Source organism: Choloepus didactylus, chromosome X, assembly GCF_015220235.1.
Source record: "Choloepus didactylus isolate mChoDid1 chromosome X, mChoDid1.pri, whole genome shotgun sequence".
Lineage (NCBI taxonomy): Eukaryota > Metazoa > Chordata > Mammalia > Pilosa > Megalonychidae > Choloepus > Choloepus didactylus.
Window position 1 is genome coordinate 45,418,350 of NC_051334.1, and position 16,224 is coordinate 45,434,573.

General features: G+C 39.3%; 2 protein-coding genes across 2 annotated transcripts; both read left to right on the forward strand.

Annotated features, from left to right (window-relative positions):
• The first annotated feature begins 2,543 nt into the window (after window positions 1-2,543).
• Window positions 2,544-3,364, forward strand: LOC119523452 (proteasome activator complex subunit 3-like). The gene is given in 2 exon segments (XM_037822238.1): window positions 2,544-2,639; window positions 2,641-3,364. Coding segments are annotated over 2 exon segments (765 nt in total). The 3' UTR covers window positions 3,310-3,364.
• A 12,087-nt stretch (window positions 3,365-15,451) lies between these two features.
• On the forward strand, window positions 15,452-16,018 carry DUSP21 (dual specificity phosphatase 21). Its single transcript, XM_037820787.1, has one exon. It carries the CDS (start codon window positions 15,452-15,454, stop codon window positions 16,016-16,018), a length of 567 nt encoding a protein of 188 aa, XP_037676715.1.
• Window positions 16,019-16,224: the final 206 nt, after the last annotated feature.

Here is a 16,224-nt window from a genome sequence, read left to right on the forward strand (position 1 = left end):
GTGATGAAGCTACAGATCAAGGAATGCCAAGGATTGCCAGAAGGTACCAGAAGATAGAAGAGATGCATGGAACAGACTCTTCCCTAGAACTTTAGAGGAAGTGTAGCCCTGCTGACACTTGATTTTGGAGCTTTAGCCTTCAGAACTATGAAAGAATAAATTTGTTGTTTCAAGCCACCCAGTTTGTGGCCCTAGGAAACTAATACACATGTAGACTAGATAATTGAATAATAGACTGGCAGAATTGGAAAGAACCTCAGTGATAATTTCATTTGAAAGATAAGGAGACTGAGGTATAGAGATTTTAAGTGACGTGTCCATATTTAAATAAGCAATGGAAAATTTAGAATTAAAACCATAGTCTTCTGATTTTGTTTAAACTCATTAAAATCTCACTCAATTTTGCTTTAGATTAATGCCCTGATTATGTCCAAATTTATTTTACCCTTAGACAAACTAACTTATATGGAGCTTGACAGAAGCCTGCTGTTCTTTTGTTAATCAAAAACTTTCTTTCTTCTTCCTTGTTTGCTGTCTTTAAAACTTTGTTAGTGTCTAAAACATTTCACCAAAATGTTTCATTTTAGTGATAACTCAGAAACAAATGATGATAATTATGTTCCAAAGTTTAGAAAATTATGCAAAAATTATCCATTAAGCAAATGCTTCAGCAGTTATATGCCTCATCAAGAGAAATTATGCAAACTCTGGGAGAATGACAATTTTACACAAGATGTTTTTATTTATTACAGTTCCTAAATTGTTGTGGATAATTTCTAATAACTTTATCAAAATATTATACCATGTACATTCCAGACTAAATTTTGTGACCAGAAATTTTTCTCAAATGTATTATGAGTATGACACCCTTATGCTAATCTTAGGCATATATGCGAAGTATGAAAAGTTTGTCAAACTTAACGTATCTTAAGCTGTACTCATTATGCTTCCTACAAATCTGCTTTCTCTCAGTGTTCACTTTGTTGGATAACACCATCACCAGGTGCATACTCACCCAAGTTAGAAACATTGTAATTAATTCTAGTGTTTTTTTCTTCCTTGCATTCCTATCCCTCACCCTATCTCATATATCACCAAACACCATGGACTCTATTTGTGAAATATTTCCTGAATCTGTCCTCCCTTCTCCATTACCATTCTAATTTAAGTTCATATTCAGACAACAGCAAACCAATACATAGCTTTATGAGGCTGGATATGAGTGTTTAAAACACTGTCCTCCTAAATTTGTTTAGGGCCTTTGCTCCATTTTTCAGTTTAATAAAACAAATTTTTATTGAGCATCTAGTATGTTCTACACAATCTGCTAGGATGGAGGGTACAAAGTTAACTAGGAAATACAGTTTATGCCCTCAAGGGCAGAAGTGACAGATATGTAAGGCAAATAATTACACCATAGTGAAAGGCAGAGCAGTAGAAAAATGCCCATGATGTAAATGTAATTTAGAGAAGGGAATAATTGTCTCCATCAGGAGGTAGGGAGAGGATTTAGAAAGTAGGTTGCTTTAGAGAAGTTTTGATATTTTTGAGGCAGATCCGTAGGGAAGGTTGTTGTAGACAAAGGAATAACTTGTGAAAAGTTATCGAATTGGCTTCCTGGTAAGATAAGATGATGCACCCTCTACATTCCAAGTTCGTAATAATGATAAACAATATAAAAACTAAAAAGGACAAACATTTAGCCAGATTTTGTGAGAATGAGATTAAGTTTAGCTTACACACAGAACAGGTGTGCCTAGCAGGGTGGGGCAGTTAAGGAATTGGTAGAAGGTTAAAAAGACAAACTGTAATCCAGTCAGTCCCCCTGCTTATCTGCCCACTATCCACAGTCAGTCCCCTCGCTTATCCACCCACTATCTACTATCCTTGCAGGGTGGAGCCTCGGAATAGAGGTTCTCAAAATAGCCTCATAACTTGCTACCAAACTAGCCCAGACTGGCTCTAAAGAGGCCTGGGCATACCCATTATGGTCAGGGGTGGAGATTTGTTCCAATGGTTCCTAATGTTGCAAATTTGCGCGGGAAACGTATTTCAAATATTTTCAATTTGGGCCAGCTGCATGTTTCAAATTTGCACGGGCTAGTTAGGCTTGTCGAATAGAATGTAACCTCTGGAGTATCCAGCCAATGGAGAAACAGGGGAGGGACTTGCGGTTAGGTTTAGGGGATAAATACTGCTGAATCTATTGTTCTGCGCGCCAACCTCCACATTTGGTTGGGCGCCCGTTCTTGCAAGATCGTGAATAAAGTCTTTTCTTCTCCACAATCGGGTAAGCGTTTGTTCCCTTTTAGGAACAGTGCTTGTTTCTGACAATTTAAAAACAAGATAAACGGGGAGGGCGAACGAGAGAGAGCAGGCAGCAGGCTGGTGGCGGATGGACTGACGGACGCACGGAGGGAGGGAGCCAGCGAGAGTGAGTGAGCCATATAGGGCGGCGGTGTCCCGAGGGCAGCCGAAATTCCCCCCGCCCCTCTGGCCGTCTCCCCGGAGCCCACCGCTGAGCGGACACAGCCGGCCCGGCCATGGCCTCCATGCTGAAGGTGGATCAGGAAGTGAAGCTCAAGGTTGATTCTTTCAGGGAGCAGATCACAAATGAGGCAGAAGATTTGGTGGCAAATTTTTTTCTCAAAGAAGTTGTTAGAACTTGATAGCTTTTTGAAGGAACCAATCCTAAACATCCATGACCTAACTCAGATTCACTCGGACATGAATCTCCCGGTCCCTGACCCCATTCTTCTCACCAATAGCCACGATGGACTGGACGGTCCCACTTATAAGAAGCGAAGGTTGGATGAGTGTGAAGAGGCCTTCCAAGGAACCAAGGTGTTTGTGATGCCCAATGGGATGCTTAAAAGCAACCAGCAGCTGGTGGACATTATTGAGAAAGTGAAACCTGAGATCCGGCTCCTGATTGAGAAATGCAGCACGGTCAAAATGTGGGTGCAGCTCCTGATTCCCAGGATAGAAGATGGGAACAACTTTGGGGTGTCCATTCAGGGGGAGACAGTTGCAGAACTAAGGACCATTGAGAGTGAAGCTGCATCTTATCTGGACCAGATTTCTAGATACTATATTACAAGAGCCAAATTGGTTTCTAAAATAGCTAAATATCCCCATGTGGAGGACTATCGCCGCACAGTGACAGAGATGGATGAGAAAGAATATATCAGCCTTCGGCTTATCATATCAGAGCCACGGAATCAATATGTCACCCTACATGACGTGATCCTGAAAAATATTGAGAAGATTAAATGGCCCCGGAGCAGCAATGCAGAGACACTGTACTGAGGCCAGGGCCAGGGCCAGGGGACTCTGTGAGTCTGGCTCAAGACCAACATTGCCTTGGTTTGTTACGTGACTATGGTGATGGGGAAACTGGCTGGAAATAGTAATCACTAAGTGGAACATTCTCTAGGATAGACCACATGTTGGGTCACAAAGCAAGTCTCGACAAATTTTAAAATATTGATATTATACAAAACACTTTCTCAGATCATAATGGAATGAAGTTGAAAATAAATAACAAGCAGAAGTTTGTAAAATTCACAAACATATGGAGGCTAAACAACACACTCCTAGAAAACCAGTGGGTAAAGGAAGAAATTACAAGGGAAATTAGTAAATACCTCAAGGCAAATGACAATGAAAACACAACATATCAAAACTTATGGGATGCAGCAAAGGTGGTGCTGAGAGGAAAATTTATTGCCCTAAATGCCTATATTAAAAGAGAAGAGAGAGCAAAAATTGAGTAATTAACAGTTCACCTGGAGGAACTAAAGAAAGAACAGCAAACTAACCCCAAAGCAAACAGGAGGAAAGAAATAACAAAGATTAGGGCAGAAATAAATGAATTAGAGAACAGAAAAACAATAGAGAGAATCAACAAAACCAGAAGTTGATTCTTTGAGAAAATCAATAAAATTGATGGACCCCTAGCTAGGCTAACAACAACAACAACAACAACAACAAAAAAAAAAGATGCAAATAAATGCAATCAGAAAGGGGAAAGGAGACATAAGTACTGACCCTGCTGAAATAAAGGAGTTGATGAGAAGATACTATGAGCAACTATATGCTAATGAACTAGACAACATAGGCAAAATGGACAACTTCCTAGAAAAGCATAAACAACCAACATTGAGAAGAAATAGACAACCTCAACAAACCAATCACAAGTAAAGAGATTGAGTCAGTCATCAAAAAGCTCCCAAAGAAGAAAATCCCAGGAACAGATGGCCTCACATGTGAATTCTACCAAGCATTCAAGAAAGAATTAGTACCAATTCTGCTCAAACTCATCAAAAAAATTGAAGAGGAGGGAAAGCTACCCAACTCATTCTATGAAGCCAACATCACCCTAATACCAAAAGCAGACAAAGATACTACAAAAAAAGAAAATTATAGAGAAATCTCTTTAATGACTATAGATGCAAAAATCCTCAACAAAATGCTCACAAATCTAATCCAGAAGCACATTAAAAGAATTATACACCACAACCAGGTGGGGTTTATTCCAGTATGCAAGGCTGGTTCAACACAAGAAAATCAATTAATGTAAAACACCACATCAATAAATCAAAGCAGAACCAATCAAACCACATGATCATCTCAATTGATGCAGAAAAGGCATTTGACAAAATTCAACATACTTTCTTGATGAAAACACTTCAGAGGATAGGAATAGAAGGGAATTTCTCAATATGATAAAGGCAATATATGAAAAACCCAGAGTTAGCATCATACTCAGTAGGAAAAGACTGAAAGCTTTCCCTCTAAGATCAGGAACAAGACAGGGATGCCCATTGTCACCATTGCTATTCAACATTGTCCTGGAAGTTCTAGCTAGAGCGATTAGGCAAGCAAAAGAAATAAAAGGCATCCAAATTGGAGAGGAAGATGTAAAACTTTCACTATTTGCAGATGACATGATTCTATATGTAGAAAATACAGAAAAATCTACAGCAAACTATTAGAGCTAATCAATGAATACAGCAAAATAGCAGGCTACAAGATCAACATGCAAAAATCTGTCGTGTTCTTATACACAAGTAATGTGCAACAAGAGGAAGAAATGAAAAAAAATCCATTTACAATAGCAACCAAAAGAATCAAGTATTTAGGAATAAACTTAATGAAGGCCACAAAAGACCTATACAAAGAAAACTACAAGAAACCGCTAAAAGAAATTGAACAGGACCTAAAAAATGGAAGAACATTTTTTCTTCATGTGTTCATGGATTGGAAGACTAAATATCATTAAGATGTAAATTCTACCAAACTAATTTATAGATTCAATGCAATACCAATTAAAATCCCAACAACTTACTTTGCAGAAATAGAAAAACCAGTAACCAAATTTATTTGGAAGGGCAAGGTACCCCAAACAGCCAAAAATATCTTCAGAAAGAGAAACGAAGTGGGAGGTCTCACACTACCTGACTTTGAAGCATATTACAAAGGTATAGTGCTCAAAACAGCATGGTACTAGCATAAGGATAGATATACTGACTAATGGAATCCAATTGAGTGTTAAAAAATAGACCCTCACATCCATGGATGATTGATCTTTAATAAGGCAGCCAAGCCAAAGCAACTGAGACAGAGCAGCCTCTTCAATAAATTGTGTTTGGAGAACTGGATATTGATTTCCAAAAGCATGAAAGAGGACTCCTATCTCACACCCTATACAAAAATTAATTCAAAATGGATCAAAGACCTAAACATTAGTGCTAAGACCAGAAGACTTTTAGAAGAAAATGTAAAAATCTTGTGATAGGAGGTGATTTCCTAGACCTTACACCCAAAGCACGAGCAACCAAAGAACAAATAGACAAATGGGATCTCCTCAAAATTAAACACTTTTGTACATCAAAGAACTTTGTTGGAAAGGTAAAAAGACAGCCTACGCAATAGGAAACAATTTTTGAAAGCCACATATCAGATAAGGGTTTAATATCCCGAATATATAAAGTGATCCTACAACTCAACAACAGAAAGACAAACAACCCAATTTAAAAATGGGCAAAAGACATGGACAGACACTTTTCTGAAAAGGAAATACAAATGTCTCAAAAACATGAAAAAAGGTCAGCTTCACTGGCTATTAAGGAAATGCAAATCAAAACCACAATGAGTTATCATCTCGTACCTACCAGATTGGCCATTATCCAAAAAAACAGAAAATTACAAGTGCTGGAGAGGATGCGGAGAAAGAGGCACACTTATTCACTGTTGGGGGAATGTAGAATGGTATAATCACTCTGGAAGACAGTGTGGCAGTTTCTCAGGAAGTTAAGTATAGATTTGCCATATGACCAGCTATTCCATTACTAGGTATATACTCAGAGGGACTGAAAGTTAAGACAAGAACAGACACTTGTAAACTAATGTTTATTGTGGCATTATTCATGATAGCCAAGAGATGGAAACAGCCTGTTCTAGTTTGCTAATGCTGCCTGGATACAAAACACCAGAAATGGATTGGCTTTTTTAAAGGGGGTTTATTTGGTTACACAGTTACAGTCTTAAGACCATAAAGTGTCCAAGGTAACAAATCAACACATCCTCACTGAAGGATGGCCAATGGCTGGGAAGGCACGTGGCTGGCGTCTGCTCCAAGTTCTGGTTTCAAAATAGCTTTCTCCTAGGACGTTCCTCTCTAGGCCGCAGTTCCTCTTCAAAATGTCACTCTCAGTTGCTCTTGGGGGATTTGTCCTCTCTTATCTTCTCTGGAGCAAGAGTCTGCTTTCAATGGCCATCTTCAAACTGTCTCTCCTCTGCAGCTTCTGTGCTGTGTCTTCAAAGTATCCCTCTTGCCTGTAGCAAGCTCACTCCTTCTGTCTGAGCTTATATAGGGATCCAGTAAACTAATCAAGGCCCATGCTGAATGGGTGGGGCCACACCTCCATGGAAATTATCCAATGAAAGATCTTACCCACAGCTGAGTGATCACATCTCCACAGAAACATCCAATCAAAAGTCTCCAACCCAATCAACACCAATACATTTCCTGCCCACATAAGACTGCATCAAAGATAATGGTGTTTTGGGGGATGTAATACATTCAAACAAGCAAACAGCCCAAATGGCCATCAATGGACAAGTGGGTAAATAAACTATGGTACATACACATGATGGAATATTACACAGCTGTAAGACAGAACAAAGACACAGAATATATAATAATGTGGATGAACCTTGAGGACATTATGTTGAGTGAAGTTAGCCAGAAACAAAAGGACAAATACTGTATGGTCTCACTAATATGAACCAACATTAATGAGCAACTTTGAGAGTTAAAAGCTGATAACACAGGCTAACAGGAGATAGATGGGGGGTAGAGATTGTGCATTTGATGCTGAAGGACTACAGAATGTTCAGTGGGATTGATTGTATAGCTCCAGAAATAGATAGCATAATACTGTGTGATGGTAGCACAATATTGTAAGTACACTGAACAAAGATGTCTGTGAGTAAAGCTGAAAGAGGTGGGCTAGGGGCATGTGTGACACCTAAGGTAAAGATATAAGATAAAGACTGGGACTGCTTAACTTAGCAAAAACTGGATTGGTCAATGATTGTGGCTAAATGTACAAATACAAAAATGTTCTTGCATGTGGGAGAACAAATGAATGTCAACCATGCAGAGTGTTGAAAAGGGGATGGTATTGGGGAAAAAAATCAAAGCAAACTGGAGTCTATGGTCAACAGTAACATTGTAATATCCTTCCATTAAATGTAACAAAACAATATACCAAAAAAAAAAAAAAAAAAAAAAAAGATCCCACTCTTTGGAGCCAGTCTTCACCATCTCCATGGGTCCCTGCCCCTGTTTTGGCTGGGAAAGAGTGACTTGGGAAAGTCCTCTCCAGGGTAACCCTCCTTCAAAAATTTGCCCTCCAGGCAAAAGCATCATAAGATAACAAAAGAGTATAAGAACTATAGAGGCAGGCAGTCTGGGACAGTGGCCTGCCTGCTTCAAATACCTGGGAGAGGTAGGTCTGTCTCCTGAGAAGCAGAGGGGACAAACAAACTCCTGTAAACAGGGGAACTTCAAAACAATTAACAAGCAAAAGCCCAGGACAAGACAGAGGTCCAGAAAGACAGGGAAAACCCTGCACACTGCATTTGCCTTGGGAAGACCTTCCTGATAGGAGGCCTGAAGCTCAAGAAAATCTCTGTCTTATCACCAGCTGGTTACAAAACCAAGAAACAGACATCCCAGGGAGTAAATCCCAGAAAACAGGGACTCAAACAGACACCTGTACACCAATGTTCACAGCAGCATTATTCACAATTGCCAAAAGATGGAAGCAACCCAAATGTCCATCAACCGATGAATGATTAAACAAAATGTGGTATATACATACAATGGAATATTATTCAGCCATAAAAAGGAATGAAGTCTTAATACATGTGACGACATGGATGAACCTTGAAGAGGACATGTTGAGTGAAATAAGCCAGACACAAATGGACAAATATTATATGATCTCACTGATTTGAATTAATTAGAATAAGCAAACTAATAGAGTCAGAATCTAAATCCAGGTTATCAGGGGATGGGGTGGAGACAGGCAATGGGAAGTTAAGGCTTAAAATGTTCAGGGTTCTTATTTGGAATGATGGAAATGTTTTGGTAATGAATGGTAGATGGTAACACAATATTGTGAATGCAATTAACAGCACTGAAATATATATCTGAATATGATTAAAAGAGGAAATATTAAATTATATATATGATAACAGAATAGAAATTTTATTACAAAAATCCATGGAATTATACTATACAAACAGTGGGCCTTAAGTTAACCATAGACTTCAATCAATGGTACATTATAAAAATGTATTATCATTAATTGTACAAATGATCCACACCAATGCAGGGTGTTGGTAGTGGGTGGTATATGGGAATCTTGTATTTTATGCATGATTGTTCTGTAAATCCACAACTTCTCTAATTAAGTAATAATAATAATAATAGGGTGGTATGTGGGACTAAAATACATCTAATGTAAACTATGGTCTGTTGTTAATAGTACTGTTTTAATATTTTTTCATCAGTTGTAACAAAGGTAACACACTAATGCAAAGTGTCAACAATAGGGGAGTATATGGGAATGCTGTATTTTTTTACATGACTTTTCTGTAAACCTACAACTTCTCTAATTAAAAAAATCTGATTTTTGTTGAAGTTTTAAATGCATTTTTTCTAATTACAATACTAATTTTTAGAAACACTAAAAAATATAGACAAGTAAAAAAAGAAAAGAATAACCCCCCTTAATCTAGCCACTCAAATGTAATACTAAGAATATTATATTATGCATATTCTACCACAATAAAAAAAGTATATTTAAAAAAAATCAATTGGCCAGGACAGTTTGGCAGTTCCTCAGAAAATTAGATATCAAGTTACCCTGTGATCCAGCAATTTCACTTCTTGGTGTATGCCCAGAAGACCTGAGGGCAGTGACATGAACAGATATTTGCACACCAGTGTTCATAGCGGCATTGTGCACAGTTGCAAAGAGATGGAAACCATGCAAATGTCCTTCAATAGATGAGTGGATAAACAAAATGTGGTATATACACATGATGGAATACTATGCAGCAGTAAAAAGGAACGAGATCATGAAACATATGACAACATGGATGAAACTTGAGGATATAATGCTGAATGAAATAAGCCAGACACAAAAGGAGAGATAGTATATGTTACCACTAATGTGAACTCTGAAAATGCCCTTACCAAAAGTAGTCCCCAAATACTTAGATCCCTGCCTGATATTCTATAAAAGATGCACTCACTCAGTAAGTTTTATCTTTCAGAAACTTAAATCCACTAGAGTGTTCCTATACCAGACAAGTCCTAAATCCCAGAGGCAACAGCCTCTTTAAGATCAACTACCAGATGTGGCCCCCTTCCCCATACTATCGACACCCCCTTTTAATATGAGCAAGTTAGGGTGCTCACTGCCTAGACACCCCTGAAGATGGAGAAAGAGATTGAGAGGAAGGAGTAGCAATGAACAAGATAAGATTGAACAAAGATCTATGAATACTGAAGCTTTATATAATTATATACGTATTTTTGGATGCTGGGGTGTTGGAATAGCTGGAAGGAGGTAAATAACATGGTGGAACTGTAGCCCATAGCATCCTTTGGTATTTGCTCTATAGCTGCTCACTGAATTGTGTCTTGAATACCTTTCTGTGTATACCTTGTATTGCATAATAAGGAAAGAACTGAAATTGTGGAACTGTAACCCATAACAATTTTTGAAATTACCTATATGACTTCTTGTTGAGCTGTACATTGAGAGATGTCACCTTTCTGTATGTACGTTATATTTTACAATAATGGAAATGGCTTAAGTTGTGGAACTGCCACGTGACCCATGACATTCTTTGAGATTTGCTCTTTGACTACTTGTAGAATCATACATTGAAAGTTATCACTGTTATGTATACATGTTAAGGTTCACAATAAAAAAAGGAAAAAACAATACTAAATAATAGCTAATATTTATTGAATTCTTACTATAAACCTAGGAGTGGGTTAAAAAACATTTCTATAAATAAGATTCATAAATAGGTATTTAATATATATGATATGTGTGTATATATATGATGAATATTCTTAGGTATATATTTTGCCTTTATGAAAATGTACCTACTTTTTTATAAACTGGGGTTTTTTTTCACCTAACAAATAAGTTACAGTCATTTCCTCATGTTATCTGTATTCTGGACTTGAGGGTGCTATTCAAAGACTTCCACATTCATATCCATCTGTCTCCCATGCACTATCCTTAACCTGAGGACCAGGCTGAGCCCAACAACAGAGGAGCTGGCTTTCCGTTGTTTGTACACAGCGGTGCAACTGACCCAACTCCCCCACACACACTTGAAATAGAATTAACATACAACAGCTCTCTGTGTCCACTACGTAGGGAAGCCAACTCTTACCTCTGGCTTAGGGCCTTCTGCTGGGGAACTCCCATCCTACCTGTCCATTGGACAATATAACATGCAACCATCTCCTTTTAGTTATGTACCTCTATTCAACCTCACCCCATACTCCTTTAGGTTTTCTCACCACCATCACCCTTCAATTTAAATATATATCTTACCTCTTCAGACTCTTGCCTTCCTGATCTGTGCTGCCAGCTCCTCTAGCAACTCTACTTGTGACTTCTGCTGCCTGGTTTTTTGTGCTCTAGTAATTCTGAGTTGCTGTTCTCTACTCTCTGGACATTATTTCACACTTTGTGCCTTTGCATATACTTCCTTTATGTCTAGAATGTTGCCTCATCTTTGTCTACCTGGAAAACTCCTATTCATCCTTCAAAATCCATTCTAAAATTATTCCTGCCAAAATATCTCACCTGAATCTAATCCTGAGGAAACAATCAGACGAATCCGAATTGGAAGATGTTCTGCAAAACAACTGGCATGAACTCTTCAAAAAATGTTAAATGTTAGGAGAGACCAAGACAAAACAAAACAAAGCAAAAGATGATGGAACTGTTCCAAATTAAAAGATGCTAAAGAAGCATGACAACTAAATGCAATGTGAGATCCTTAATTTAGATCTTGGCTCAAAAGAGAGGAAAAAAAACACAGCCCTTAATAAACATTTCTGGGATGACTGGTGAAATTTGTATATGGATTATATATCAGATAATAGTATTGGTCAATGCTGAATTTCCTGAATATGGTTGTGCTTGCTTGGATGTATGTCCCCCAAAACTCCAAGTTCTTCAATGCAGTCTTGTGGGGGCAGACATATTAGTGTTGATTAGGTTGGAATATTGGATTAAGTTGTTTCCATGGAGATGTGACCCACCCAACTGTAGGTGATAACTCTGATTAGATAATTTCCATATAGACGTGGCCCCACCCATTTAACATGGGCCTTGATTAGTTAACTGGAGCACTAAAAAGTTCACACAGAAGGAGCTCACTGCTGCAGCTTACAGAGACATTTTGAAGATGGCCTTTGAAAGCTGCCACTTTGGAGAACGCCATTTTGAAATGCAACCTGGGAGCGAGCAGATGCCAGCCAAGTGCCTTCGCAGCTAACAGAGGTTTTCTGGATGCCAATGGCCTTTCTCCAGTGAAGGTACCCTATTGTTGATGCTTTACCTTGGACACGTTATAGCCTTAAGACTGTAACTTTGTAACCAAATAAACCCCCTTTATAAAAGCCAATCCACTTCCGGTGTTTTGCAAAAAGGCAGCATTAGCAAACCGGAACAATGGTCATTCTATTGTGGTTATGTAGAATAATGTACTGGTTCCTTGGAGATAAGTGCTGAAGCGCTAAAGTGTTGCTATCTGTTTGGGTTTGCTAAAGCTGCTGGAATACCAGAAATGGGTTGGCTTTTACAATGGGGATTTATTAGCTGACAGATTTACAGTTTTAAGGATGTGAAAATGTCCAAATTAAGGCACCAACAAGAGGACAGCTTCTCTGAAGAAAGGCTCCTGGCATCTGGGGCTCCTCTGTCACATGGGAAGTTACATGGCCGGCATCTGCTGCTCCTTCTCTCCCGGTTTTCATTGTTTCAGCTTCTAGCTTCAGTGGCTTCTTCACTCAGCTTCTGTGGGTATGTCCTTGTCTGTCTAGTTCTTTAGGGCTCCTCTGAGTCTCTGGGCTTTTTCTGTCTTTTATCCTCTTATAAAGAACTCCAGTAAAAGGATTAAGACCCACCTTGAATGGGGTGGGTCACATTTCAATTGAAATAGCCTAACCAAAAGGTCCCACCTAGAGCAGGTCTGCACCCACAGGAATGGATTAAAAGAACATGGCCTTGCTGGAGTACATAACAGCTTCTAACTACCACACTATGTCTGTAATTAACTCTCAATGGCTCAGCAAAAATAAAGATACAAGCAAATAAATAAATACATGAGTCTGTATATCTAAGTAGAGAGACAAAGCAAATGTGACAAAGTGTTACCAATAGATGAATTATAGGTGAAGGGTAAACGTGTGTTCATTGCTCTATTTTTGCAGCTTCTCTATAGGTTTGAAAATTTTCAAAATGAAAACTTGGGGGAAAATTATCAATAAATAATAAAAACAAACAAACAAACAGTTCTATGAAGGCTTCCATGACATTCCCCTACAGTGCCCCCCTTCCTCCTTCTCCACCAAAACACACATAAAACAATGAATCATTCTCTCCTCTGTACTCTGCATGATTATCTTTCTCTCTGCTCGAACTATAAGTTCTTTGAAATCAGAGCCTGCATGTATTGTATTGGATCACCAAGTGCTAGGACTGTACCTGACCTGAATTGGATGCTTAGTCAGTGCTTTTTTTAAATTTAATCAAGCTGAGTCTTAAAGAATGGATAGGATTCCATAAGCAGAGTTAGAAAGTTTTCTGGAGAAAGAGGAATTTCATGAGCAAAGACAAGAAAGCAGGAATGTACATTTTGTATTTACCAAGAACATTTGATTTATTTGGTCAGAACTGAGGATTTGTAGAAGTGAATATGCCTAGCACACAATAGGTTCTTAATAAAAATTTGATGAATGAATGAAATTTGAAAGGTAGGCTGAGATCAGATTGGAAAGATTCTTGAGTACTAGATTGAGATATCTGAATGTTAACTAGTTCTTAACATCCAGGGTCTTTCCCCAATGGCAGAAAGAGAAAGAGTATGCTCTTAGGCAAGTCCTTATACATTTTCTCCACTGAATAACAAGGAAAAGTAGAAACAAATAGGAGTCTGAAAGTGATCTATTTCCAAATTCAGGGGGAGGGGCATCAAATCTTCATCACCCAAGAAAAGCCCCATAGTAGAGTTTTAAGGGAGCCAACATCTCTCAGAATAAATAAATGTGCCTACTTAACATGGGTCTTCATCATCTTAGAGAATAGTGTTTGAAATTATTTTGGTTAATTTTACTACATTTTTAAAATTTAAGAATTGTAAAATTATGAAGCAAATAGACTCTAATACTCTTAGGAGTCCCACCTTACTCCATGATATCACAAAGATTCTCACGATGCCATATCTCAAATGTTAGAATGAGCCCCTTTAAATATCTTCAAATATTTTCAGCCCAGTCAAGTTGTCTCCAATTGCAGTTTTCATATTAATTTGTATTTGTGTTCCAATTTCTTTCAGATGTTTGCAGGGACTGACCATTTAAGCAGTGCAAAATAACCTGATTTTTGCCGCTGAGAAAAAGAAGTGTGTTGTGTTGTCAGGTTATCACTGTTTTGACCATTCAGAAACAGGCTGGCATCTAATTCATAGTTTGTTCATAGTTACAGCACACCTTTGCCCACAAACGAAAATGATGGAATGAGGGTGAAGTGTACATGTTTCTTGGCTGCTCTGTGAAACAATTTGTTAGTTTTAGGTTATAGTTCTTTTGAATTTTAAGTTAAATTCTTCAAAAATCTTAGCTAAAGGGAAAAGCAAATGTCAGGTAGCATTTTAAAAATCAACTTTCAGCCCAGTTATGATGTAGCATTGACTTGTTCCAAAAATTTTAATTTTACTGGGAAGTAATCATTGGTGGTGGTCAAAATAACTTGTACTTTACAAAGCATGTGGGGGTTCTTTTTGAAGAAAGTAGACACAAGATAATTTGAGCTGTCATTTCAGGCAATAAAGTAGAATCAAGTGATAAATCATGTGGACTGTCTCTACAAATGGACTGTGACAGAGCTAAGTTAGTTACAACTGTCCACCACAGACCAACTTCACAATAGATAAAGGGCTATATATCAGTTAACAACGCTCCCTTACAACCAGCCCTGATGTGTTTGTAAGCAGGAGCATAATTCTATGGTTACAGTCAACAAAGAAGTATCAGACCAGCCCACCAAACCTAGCCAAACCCATATCTCGCTGCAGTTTTATAGAGATTAGCATACCACGTGAGGCAAATGCTGTTGCCCAACGTACAATATGATACCACTCCTTTGCAAAAAAAGTGTAAGCCCTGTTCGTCAATACTAGTGAACTTGAACCGTTTATAGATACTGTGCTCAGTGTGACCCCTTAGTTGAAGCATCTAATAGATACCTTCTAACAGAACATTTTAAAAAGTCAAGAAAAATAAGAATGAGGGTTTGGAAAATATAAACTAGTGTGAAGACAGATAAAAAGAAAACGGATCCGGGGTTTCTCCAAAGAAGACCCGGCTGGGCTGCCGAGTCCTCTCTGTGGCTAGCGGCCATTGCCATGGAAACCAGAGTGCCTGGCCAGCGGGGATTGTGAGGCCGGCGGGGATTGTGACTCCTCCGCCCGCCCGTCGGGACGGTGCCCAGTCTTCACTCCCCCAGACCCTCGCCTGACACTTAGCGGCGCGGCTGCTGCCTAAAGGACCACGCTCGCCAGCTCGCGCGAGTGGTGCCCCAAACCGACTCAGAGGGACCGCTGACCCGCCGCCTTGATGACAGGAAGCCGGAATTCCCGCGGGATTCAGTTCCCGCTGTCCTCCGTCCAAGGCCTCTCAAAAATCACAAGCAGCTTGTACATCAGCAATGGTGCGGCAGCCAACAACCAGCTTATGCTTTCGAGCAGCCAGATAACGACGGTCATCAATGTCTCCGTGGAGGTGGTGAACACCTTCTATGAAGACATCCAATATATTCAGGTGCCGGTGGCGGACACACCCAGCTCTTGCCTCTATGACTTTTTTGACCCTATTTCTGACCACATCCACAGTGTGGAGATGAAGCAGGGCCGCACGCTGCTGCACTGCGCCGCTGGGGTGAGCCGCTCTGCCGCCCTCTGCCTCGCCTATCTGATGAAGTATCACTCCATGTCTCTCCTCAACGCCCACACATGGACCAAGGCCTGCCGGCCCATCATCCGCCCCAACAACGGCTTTTGGGAACAACTGATCCATTATGAATTCAAGCTGTTTAGCAAGAACACCGTGCACATGATCAGCTCCCCCGTGGGTGTGATTCCTGACATCTATGAAAAGGAGTTCCATTTCATGATTCCAGTGTAAGCCATCCCCACCAAAACTGGACTTGAACATTCCACTTCTGTCCATACAGAAAACCAGATAATGACTTTTATCGGGGGGACAAAAAAGAGGGAGGGCTGGTGCAGTTTTTAACCTAGTTAGTTCTATCTTGAAAGAATAAAATGCACTGAATGTAAAAATTGTTGGAATAACTTTCTTACCCTGTGAGTGGTGGGGCATGGCTGTTG

Coding starts and splice junctions, on each gene's coding strand:
- DUSP21 (XM_037820787.1), top strand. CDS start 15,452: ATGACAGGAAGCCGGAATTCCCGCGGGATTCAGTTCCCGCTGTCCTCC.